At 49.8% G+C, this 9,980-nt stretch overlaps 1 protein-coding gene across 2 annotated transcripts; it reads right to left on the reverse strand.

Annotated features, from left to right (window-relative positions):
- Positions 1 to 145: 145 nt before the first annotated feature.
- On the reverse strand, positions 146 to 8,029 carry EIF3D (eukaryotic translation initiation factor 3 subunit D). Of its 2 annotated transcripts, none has more exons than XM_040594492.1 (15): positions 7,894 to 8,029; positions 7,383 to 7,516; positions 7,016 to 7,061; positions 6,483 to 6,619; positions 6,295 to 6,380; positions 5,731 to 5,803; positions 5,478 to 5,590; positions 5,112 to 5,244; positions 4,347 to 4,494; positions 3,979 to 4,109; positions 3,429 to 3,514; positions 3,071 to 3,200; positions 2,442 to 2,584; positions 1,333 to 1,613; positions 146 to 317 (listed from the first exon to the last, which is right to left on the reverse strand). In XM_040594492.1, exons 2-15 carry the CDS (start codon positions 7,503 to 7,505, stop codon positions 304 to 306), a joined length of 1,644 nt encoding a protein of 547 aa, XP_040450426.1. In that variant the 5' UTR covers positions 7,506 to 7,516; positions 7,894 to 8,029; the 3' UTR covers positions 146 to 303. The 2 variants fall into 2 exon arrangements, with proteins under 2 accessions (XP_040450426.1, XP_040450425.1); XM_040594491.1 differs by having other exon boundaries at positions 5,478 to 5,593.
- Positions 8,030 to 9,980: the final 1,951 nt, after the last annotated feature.

The raw sequence follows: 9,980 nt of genomic DNA on the forward strand, positions 1-9,980 counted from the left end.
GAGGGGCGCTTAAAGGGGCAGCCGCGGGCGGGAGCGCGGGCCGCCAGCCGCCCCGCCCCCCCCCGGGGCCCGCCGGTACCGCCCCGGCCCGCCCGCCCCGCCGGTGACACCCCCTTCCCCGGCCCCAGGCACACGCAACACGGCGTCACTGAGCAACAGCAGCTTTATTCCGCTCCCACCCCGGGTGGTGTATTCGTGGAGCAGCCGGGCGCCCACCCCTCCAGCAGCACCGGGGAGAGGGCGCGGGGGGGGGGGGACGGACACACTGCCTGGGCCCCAGGCCCCCCGAGCTGGCCGCGGGCTTCAGCTCTCTTCCTCTGAAAGAGAAGAGAAACAGTCATGGAGCGTATGGAGCTGGCGAAAGGCTGGCACACAGCCCCCCCACATACACCCCTTTTGCCAAGGAAATGCCACAAAGAAGCAGAATATCCCACTTCAGGGACAATCACCGCACCTCAGTGTCCCTGTCGCCCCCCTCCCGCACCCCCTACATCAGCCCAGGCCACACATGCGTCATTTGGAATTACACAACTTACATTCCTGAGCAAATTACACAGCGACCTGAAATTTCTATAATAAAAGACCAGAGCAGCCAGGTTAAGTTTACCGTCTTAACAAAATAAAGGGAAGGGGGTGGGGTGAGGGGGGTCAGGGAGGAAAAAGAGGGTAAAGCTAGAAGACATTTTCCGTATCACTGAAACAAAAGCTTTAGGTGAAATGGTTTCCCGTTGTTGACAAGAGTGCATTCAGATCACGTGTCAGGGTTCACAGATGGTTTTAGGCACCGAAGCAGGGACAGCAGTTGTACTCCCACAGGCAGCGACTGTCAGCTTCAACAGTCACTTTATAGAAGCCTTCGCTGAGCTACCTCAATGAGGCTAGGTCACCCCGTGCTTTAAATGTGCCATAGTTACTTCCATTTCTAAAACTGCAGTAAAAAAATATCCTGGTACCAAGAGGAATCAGCACCCACCCACACCCCCAAATCCTGCGGCTGCTGAATGAAGGGCTCCTTGGCAGGCTTCACTTTCCCAGTCAGTGCTCTGGACCTGGGGCCTTACCCCACCCCACCCCCGGTTAAATCATTCCTCGCTCTGTATCCACAAAGGCACATCATCTGCATTTCCAGCTCTCAAGTTCTGTGTGCTTCTGGTTGAGTACTCCCAATATCACTCTCACCACTTCCACCACAGAGTCCCATCCTCAAGACCATGTATTCTTCAGCCTTGCTGAACTCAGATCTCACCCTTCAGATCTGGTCTTTCTCACAGGTCACCCCTTTTCATCCAGACCAGTACATTAAAAGCATAAATCACCAAGTATGCTACGAACCTTCTTCCTCCTCTTCTTCCTCCTCATCCTCCTCATCTTCATCAGAGCTGAAGGTGCCATCGGGCAAGCTGTAGATCCGGATCACCTGCTTGTTGGGGTCCTTGAGAATGAGGTACTTCCCCTCATCCAGCTTCATGCAGATGTCGATGACGCATCGCAGAATGCCCCAGGCATTCTCTATGCTCAGGTTAATCTGGCTGGCAAACTCATTTGGCTTGAACTGCTGGGTGCCCAGAATCACATGGCGGGCAGAGTCCTTCACGTGGTAACGGGATACATACCTAGGAGGGGCAGGAAGAAACCAGAGGGGCATCAGGACATTACACTCAACCAGCAGAAGAATGACACCAAGAAAAGCAGCATGATCATCTTAGTTTTGTTTTCTGGGCTGAAAAACCCTAATACTCCCACACTAAAAGCTAAGAGGATCTCCTGGCTACATGCTGTCAATCAGTAATGTAACTGGAATCCTTCCACCACCTCAAATCAAATGAGGTGGTATAAAAGATACAGAAAAATTAGTCCCACAGACAAAAATTAAGCAATGCATGATTAGCTGGGAATTTACAATTAAACAGATACAAATGCATCAGTCCCATATCTGAGTGTGGAACCTAGGATTGCAGAACCCCAGAACAGTTAGCAAATACCTCCTGTTCGTTATCCACAGCACAGACTCAACTGGTTTTAAGCCAACAGTTCCAACAGGGATGTGACAATCCTCCCCTCCGTCCCATTTCTCAGTAATAGAGCACTTGAGGATCTCAATCAAATTCCTGACAGACAGCATAGTCACTGCACTTATTTCCCTCGCTGACAATCTTGGCAAACAGGCTGAGAGCTGTGGAGGCCACCTGCCCATCACACATGTCAGGTCTCACTAGGTCAGTCACAGCAGGGGCACATCAGCCACGCACTGAGGGGAAGCGGCTTACACCAGGACTTACACCAGGACTCGTGCACTCAGCACAAACTTTCCCCTCTCGGCCACTCAAAACATGTGGTGATTTTATGATTACTCATTCTACAAATAATTCAATTTTATGTACACCGACTTAAATACTGGAAAATTCACCTAAAGGAAGTTTGGTGTTGAAACCCTGGCTTACCCGAGTTTAAGATACTCTGATCCAGCCAGCAGTGCACAGCATGTCCAGCGGGCCAATTTGTAGCTGTTGTTTTTCAACTCTGTGGCAATCACAGCTCCTCTCTGAGAGTCAAGCTTCTGGCGCCAGTCCACTCCATTGCAATACTGACAGGAGAATCAGAACTAGGGTCAACCTAACAAGCCAGCAGCAGTCATCTCTTCAGCCATCCTGACATCACATAAGGTAGTTTCTTCTGTTTACCTTATGGTACTGTATGAGGGAATGCAAATGGTAACCTACAGGGAAAGCCCTTGCACTGGAAAGGGAGAAACGCAAACAGCAGGGACTGGCCAACATTTGCAGCACTGGTTAGGAAGGGAAGTTTGTGAGGGAAGAGTTCACTAGGGAAGCATGGGAACAGGCTGGCTGCTGTGCTCAACGCCTGGGGACAAGAGGGTTCAAACCAGCTACCTGACATCTGGGGGTGAATCCCATCAGCACTGCTTATCCACCAAAGTTATACTCCTTTGGTGGAACGTAACCACCCAGGGAACACCACCAGATGTTTGTCTCATTTTGCCTGCTGTACCTGGCATGTCAGGCAGCAGTGAAGCTGTTAGAGCTAGCTTTGGGATCCCGTTCTTCCTCACCCTGGAATCCCACTCGTTCAGTGTTTTGATGTTGATGAACGACACTTCTCCATTTGCTCCTGTCATCACTCCATCATGTTCACAGCGGACAATGAGATCTATATCATCTCCCAGCTTCCACCTTCGGTATCTGCCAAGAAACAATCCACCTGGTTATTTCTGACCATTGCTTTCTTTCAGATCCATGCAGGCACACAGCAAAATCCTCTCTCCCTCTTATCTGTTCACTGTGAGGATGTCCAGGCATCCCTCTCATGGTAAAGCTTCTATCACTAACACTCCTAACTTGTTTTGTTTCCGTTACCATGCTGACATCCTGACCCCTTGCCAAACCTGGGCATGACAGAGATCAACATACCTGTATGCAACAGAGGCTACTTCGTTTTTATCCATGTCATCCTCCACGAAGGGGTTTGGGTTGGGAAACTTGTATTTCTCCTTTCCCTGCAGAAGGAAACAGAAGGGCATGTCAGGAGAAAAATCCTGAGGCAGCTCTCCCCTATGGGTTAAACATTCTCTTATAGCAACAGTAGATTATTTTCCTTATATAGAAAAATGCTAAAATATTAAGACAGATAAGAAGCCCCATCTTCACATCAGTCACTTCCCTGTAAGCAGTACTTCTACTGGCACTTCAGCTTTACTAGGTGTACTCAGAAACCTGCTTGCTTCACTGATGGGAGTGTGAGTTCTTCTTTGTGGAAAAAAGGTGAAAAACTTCCTACAACAGAGTCACACTCCTCACCAGAAGTAATCCCACCTCTTTCAAAAGTAAAGAAACATCAGTGTGTAACAGTGTATAACCTCTGTCAATTAAACGACTCCTGTGCTGCATTATTATAGCAGCCTTAACGAAGTCTCAAGACTCTGAAACACAGACCCTACTAGCCAACACTGCTCAACCTTACCATCCTCAGACACTGCTGGGAGAAATTATGATTGATGTAGGTAGCTTCCATGGCAAGGTTGCGTGGAGAATTAAAGGAGTTGCCCTCTTCCTGTGGTGGTTCGTTGGCTGTTTCACTCACTGTCAGGAGGTCTGGGAAGAAAACCAGGCACAAGTGGTTATACTCAGGGGGAGTAAATACATCAGCTTCAGCAAGTCTCCAGCCCCAAGCGGGAGCAAATCAATACTGAAGTTATCCTTGTAGCCAGCAACTGTACTGCAGCAGTTTGTTCCATGGGTATCAGTCTGGACACTGAGACACAGAATGAACTCAAAAAAGCATAACCTTTAGCTACTGTAACAGAAATTTCTTTCAGGGCTTTTCCTCACCAAAATCTGAATTGTCCCTCTTGTCAAAGAAAAGCTTGGATCCAACTCTCTGGACAATGATGTCCCAGGAATAGACTGAGCGAGTGCAGCTCATCAGGGTGGCCAGGATGGCATCTGTGGCAAACACATTCCCTTGGGTCTTGGCCAGCTATGGACACAGGAGGAGGAGAAAACTGTGTTTCAGCAACCAGAACAGACACCCCTTCCCTTCCCCAACCAGGATGAAAAGTGTTAGCAAATCAGATGATTAGTATCTTCTCCTAGGCTGAGGAAGCTGGGTTGGTAGGTACACCACCAACAGCTAGACAAAACGTTTGGTACTACCCAGAAATCCAGGCCCACCCTCACCCAAACAAGGAAAAAGCAAGAAACGCATTATGAAATAATTCTGTTGGGAAAAGGCATGGCTCCTTATTGCCGGCTGGGTCACACAGAAAAATGTTCAAGCTCTCCCCATCTCCAAAAGCAGAAACCTCAAAAACCAGGTCTCTTATATGGAAGTTTCTTTCCCAACAGATCTCAAGTACCGGTCTGCTTGCCCTTCCAGAATTACAGCTGTTCCTTTGCCAGTATTCCTCATTTTGCATTATTCTAGCTCTGCCTTGGACCCAAGAAAAATAACAATACCAGCTAATGCTTCTTTGCAAGCTTAGGGATCCAGAATTCTTCTGCCCTTCTCTTAACTTTGGTCTGACGGTGACAGCTGGTCTCTAACAGCAGGCACTGAGAAACACACTACTGCGTTTTACAAACCAGGAAACACACCTTTCGGATAACTGGGTCATCAGTAGTAGTGACGGTGTGGAAGATGCGCTTAATGCTCCTCAGTAGCTTCTCATTCCTTGTCGTAATGCGGTCAAAGGCTTTGTCATAGTACTCTAGAGCTCCACAGCACTCTCTGCAGAGGGAAGAGGAGCACCACATTGATACACCCACTACAGGTAACACCATCCATGAACTGCCCAGGACTGAGGGGCCCGCTGGGTGTTCCATTACCTCCCACTGCTTTGGTACCTCAGTGAGAAAGAACATTGCGACCAGGCCAGGAAACCCTTGCCCTGCTGCTTTCCCAAAATGTGTTCATTTTTGAACAGTTCAGGAAGCAAGCAAATGGCTGTTTTGGGAACTCACATGTCCTGTGGCTCTGACACCTCCAGGTAGCGCATCTTCATCAGCCGAGGGAAATCCATCTCTTCTTTCACCTCCCAATCACTGCGAACTTCAACTGAGGAGTCACGAGGCTTCTGCTGTGCAGCCAGAGGGAGGACAGATAGGGAGAGACAAACAGAGACACAGCACATCAGGATTTGTGCAAGAGGAGGGGCCCCGTGAGCATCACCAGAGAACCAAATCATCGCAGCGGGCAGAAAGCTTCTTAGTTTACCTGTGACTTTTGGTCCCATTTCTGCCTCACTCCGAACTGCTTCTGAAACTTCTTTTGTAGACGCAAACGATCTCTAAAATGACAAATATGAGCAAAGCCATTAAGAGAAATTAACTCCTACATGCCACAACCGTTCCTGTGCTTCTAAATTACCACCAGAGGAGCAATACTTTTAGGCATCAAGCTGCTGAAACATTTGCTGAGCTGTCTGTTCATCAAGGTACCTGAAGCATTAAAAGCTCTGTTCTTTACTCTGAGCGGCTCTTTAAGTATTTTCATCTCTAAAGACTGCAACAAAGTTTTAAGAAAGGGTAAGCTCTGATTTAAAACACCATGTTTGCTTTTCAAATACGATTCAAAAACTCTCCTAAATTCTTAGGACAGCTGTTTGGTATCCATGTCTGTCGCCAACATCAGCAGAGCATCGAATGCGAAATATCCTGAAATTCTTCTTGGCTGACTGTTCACCCTAGTGGGTTCTGTCACAGTAACTTCATAAATGTATCAACAGTATGTTCACACAGTCCAACCCAGTTAACGGTATGTTCACATTTGCAGCCTCACCTCTCTTTCTGCTTGGCACTCTTTGGCAGTGTCTGCATGCTGAACTGCAGCATGTTCCGACGGTCCTTGTCTCTCCGAAGGTTCCTCTGCAGAAATGAAACAAAGGAAAAAACCAAAACATTTGTGTTGCAAACGTAATTCTGTGCTGCTGAAGCTCTCCTTTGGGCCCATTTCTGAAACCATTCTACCTGTGCAAATCGCATACGATTCCTCTGGTATGCTGTTTTCTGCGTTCGTGCTGTGTCCACCAGCTGGAAGCTCGTCTCATCCTCCTCATGGAAATATGCATATTGACTTCCACCACCAAACTGTGACGAGTACTTGTCTGGAAATAAAACAAAGCACCTTGACACCAAGCTTCTAGGAAAACCCCTCTGACACTTTGCCCATTTTCCCCCAGAATTCCCTCCAACATCCTTCACCCAAGTCTGATGCACAAATAGGGACTCCTGCCTTACACCAGCATGCTTCCCACCCCTCCAAACTTCCCTGAGAAGCCCCAGTTATGAGGCAGCACAAAAATAATGAGTAAGCCCTAAGGACAGGGAGAGCCCCACAGAGCTCTCCCTTGGGTGACGCGTGCTTCCTAATTTAAGAAGCCTCTCTTGCTGAGGTGTGCAGGCAACCACCAGAGAGGGTGTGAGACATGAAAGCAGGAACGCCACTTGGAGAAAACTTGGCAGGAAACAAACCACAGGAGCAGCCATCAGACAACACGTACTTGTATATCTTTTATCCTGATATGTGGCTCCTGTCCAATCAGCCACCTAAGGACAAGCATAAACAGTCAAAATAAGTTAGTGTTAGGCATCCTCCTCCTCAACCTCTGACTTCATATATGCAGGACTTCAAGCAGCAAACACCACTGCATGGTCCAGAACTAATCCTTTCACTTCCCGCCTCTGCTTGCCAGCCCTGCTGACTGTTCACAAGTGTGTTACATGCTAGGATGTGCTGCAAAGGGTGTCAGAAGAGCAACCGCAGTAGTAAGAAGCAAAAACCGGGGACAACGTGCAGGGGTGGGGTGCCAGAAGGCACACGGGGCTTGCTCAGCAGCAGCCCAACATGCCATGGCACGACTGCGTTACCTTTCCCAGGCGGTCTCCTTTACTGAAGGGCTGATAGGGCATATCCTTGAACTGCTCGGGCACAGCGCACGGGCCCCAGCCGGAGGGGTTGTCCTGGATCACGGGTGTCACAAACTTCGCCATTTTTCAAACTTCTAGAGGGGAGAAAACCCACGAATAACCCCTAAACCCTCGGCCGCCGCATGGCGAGCCCCGCGCCCGCCCCGACGCCCACGGCAGTGGAGCACGGGGGCCCGCGGCCTTGTCCCGGTGCAGGCCCCGGCGCGGCCGCGAGGGGAGCGGAGGGCGCGGAGCCACCTTCGCCAGCCGGGTCCGCACCCAGCGGAGCGGCCGGGGTGGGCCGGGGACCCCCGGTCGCCGCTGTCACTGTAAGTGTCGGGGTAGGGGCGGGGACCCGGCCCCCACCGGAACCGGTGGCAACGCCGGGGCGGGGCCGGGGGTCCCGATGCTGGCAGGAAGGTGCCGGTAGGGCAGGAGGCCTGTCCCGGGGCAGCCCCAGCGCCTCCCTCACCTGTGCGGCCCCGTCACGGCCCCGATGGCAGCGGATGGCGGAGGCGGCGGCAGCGGCGGGGAAGGAAAGAGGCCGCGCGCAGCCCCGGCCCTTCCTTTCCGCGTCAGCGCCGCGCGACAGGGCTGTCGTAAAATTTTAAAAAAACACCCACCCAACCGTGAAGGAGCAGAGCGCGGCTGCCGTAAAGCGCCTCCCTTAGCGCACGCAGTACGCCAAGGCCATAGAGCTGCAGGAAGGTCGGGCTAGAAAAGCCGCGGCGCGCGGCCGGCAGGCGCGAGTCTCTACGATCCGTTGGGGCTGGGCCGAGGCGGCCGGCGAGGGGCGGTGGGCGGCAAGGGGCGGTGGGCGGCGGCCCTGTCTCCTCCTCCCTCCGTGGCTGGGTTCGTGGTCGGGGGCGCTGGAGCTGCCTGTGGCCGCCGCTGCGGGACCGCGGGGTGCTGGCCCGGAGCGGGGGGCGCGGGGGCCCCCGCACGCCGTGGAGCTGCCTCCCGTGGGAGGTGTGCCCGCCCGGGCCGCTCTGCCTCTCCCTCTTTGTTGTGCCTTCTGTCACTACGGTATCATTTACCGAAATTTTGCTCCCTCTTAATTGCTGCTTAATAACAGAAACGCGTAGGAGAGGGAAGAGAGTGACATTAATGACAGTAAATTCACCCTATTGATTAAAAAGCTTGGGTTTGGCTTTTAAGCAGAAAAGCCGGGGGTGACAGATGACAAAACCATTTGGTTTGTACCCAGCTGTCACAAAGAGGAAGAAAACATTGTTTTCTGTGTCTGCTGAAAGGCCTGCAGCTCAAACAAGCAATGATAAGGTGTCAGAAACATCTCCTCCAGCGGTAATGATGATTAAACTTATTAGAAATACAGAACATCTCTTAGCAGAAGTATTTAAGCCTAGGGTAGGCGAATGTCTGTTGGGAATGGTTTTGGTGTAAATGACTGGCCCAGTAGCAGCACAGTGGGGTAGGTTTAACAGATTGCCTCCTCCTGGCTGTCCTCTACTCATGAAGATATCTTGGGCTTCATGGCCCCACAAAGGACTGCCCAATCTCAAGATTAGTATTTTTTTTTTCTCCTTTGGAAGAACTTGAATTAAAATTAGCTGTCCTAAAACAATGCATTGGGAGAATATTGATCTTCAGCTTAGTCAAATTAAGATTTCAACTACTAGCATTCAGTCCCAGTCTGGTTGTGCCAGGTTGCTCTATAGATGTGAGACAGAGCTGTAAGGTCTGGTAGGTAAATTTCTGTTTTCACAGATGAAAGTGGAGATAGAATGAGATAAAGTGAGAGATTTATGACTTTGATAGAGAACAGACTTACAGGGCTCTGGGCATGAAGTGTATCAATAAAGTCATGTGTCAGGAGAGGAAACATGACTTAATTCTGTGCTTCTTGATTTTCTCCTACACACAGCCTCTTGAAATAAAAATGTATCCCAAACTATGCAATGGTTTTATAGAAAAGCAAGTACTTCTCAGGTTGTGGTTGTGTGATTATTAAACTGACTTTGTGTTTTAGAGGCTGTTACAAAGCACTTGGCTTTGAGAGGTAAAGATATGCGAAAAATTGGAATTCATGTTGCCCTTGCTGTATTTGCAATGAGGTATTCAAGGTTTTCATTGTCCCTGATAGTTTTCCTTGACCTGGAGGGGAGGCCTGGAAGCTAGGATTCAGCCCTACAGCCTCTCTAGGAGACCATGAACCAGTGATTTAATACAGCATGTGCCTCAGATCCCTGTCTCTGTAACTGGCATAGTATTTCTTCTCAGGGAGTGAGGGCAATAAATCATGAAATCTCTGATGTTCACATGCCAAAATGAGTGTAATTTCCTCTATCCCTAAAAAGAGCAGGATCCAGTTTACAGATCTCTTCAGCACACAGGCTAAAAACTAACTCTTCCTCTTCAGAGAATTTTACTGGGTATCTTTTAGCTAAGAAGAGCCTAGATCAATATTTTCCAGGCAGAGATGTGCGTTTTCTTCTTTATTTACCACTTATAATTCCTACTTGAGAAAGAACCGAAGCTGCAGCAATCTTTGCTTTGCCAAGACACCGCGCCATTAATCAGAAGTGGGATTATTAAAGC

This window comes from Falco naumanni, chromosome 5 (assembly GCF_017639655.2).
Source record: "Falco naumanni isolate bFalNau1 chromosome 5, bFalNau1.pat, whole genome shotgun sequence".
Taxonomy (NCBI): domain Eukaryota; kingdom Metazoa; phylum Chordata; class Aves; order Falconiformes; family Falconidae; genus Falco; species Falco naumanni.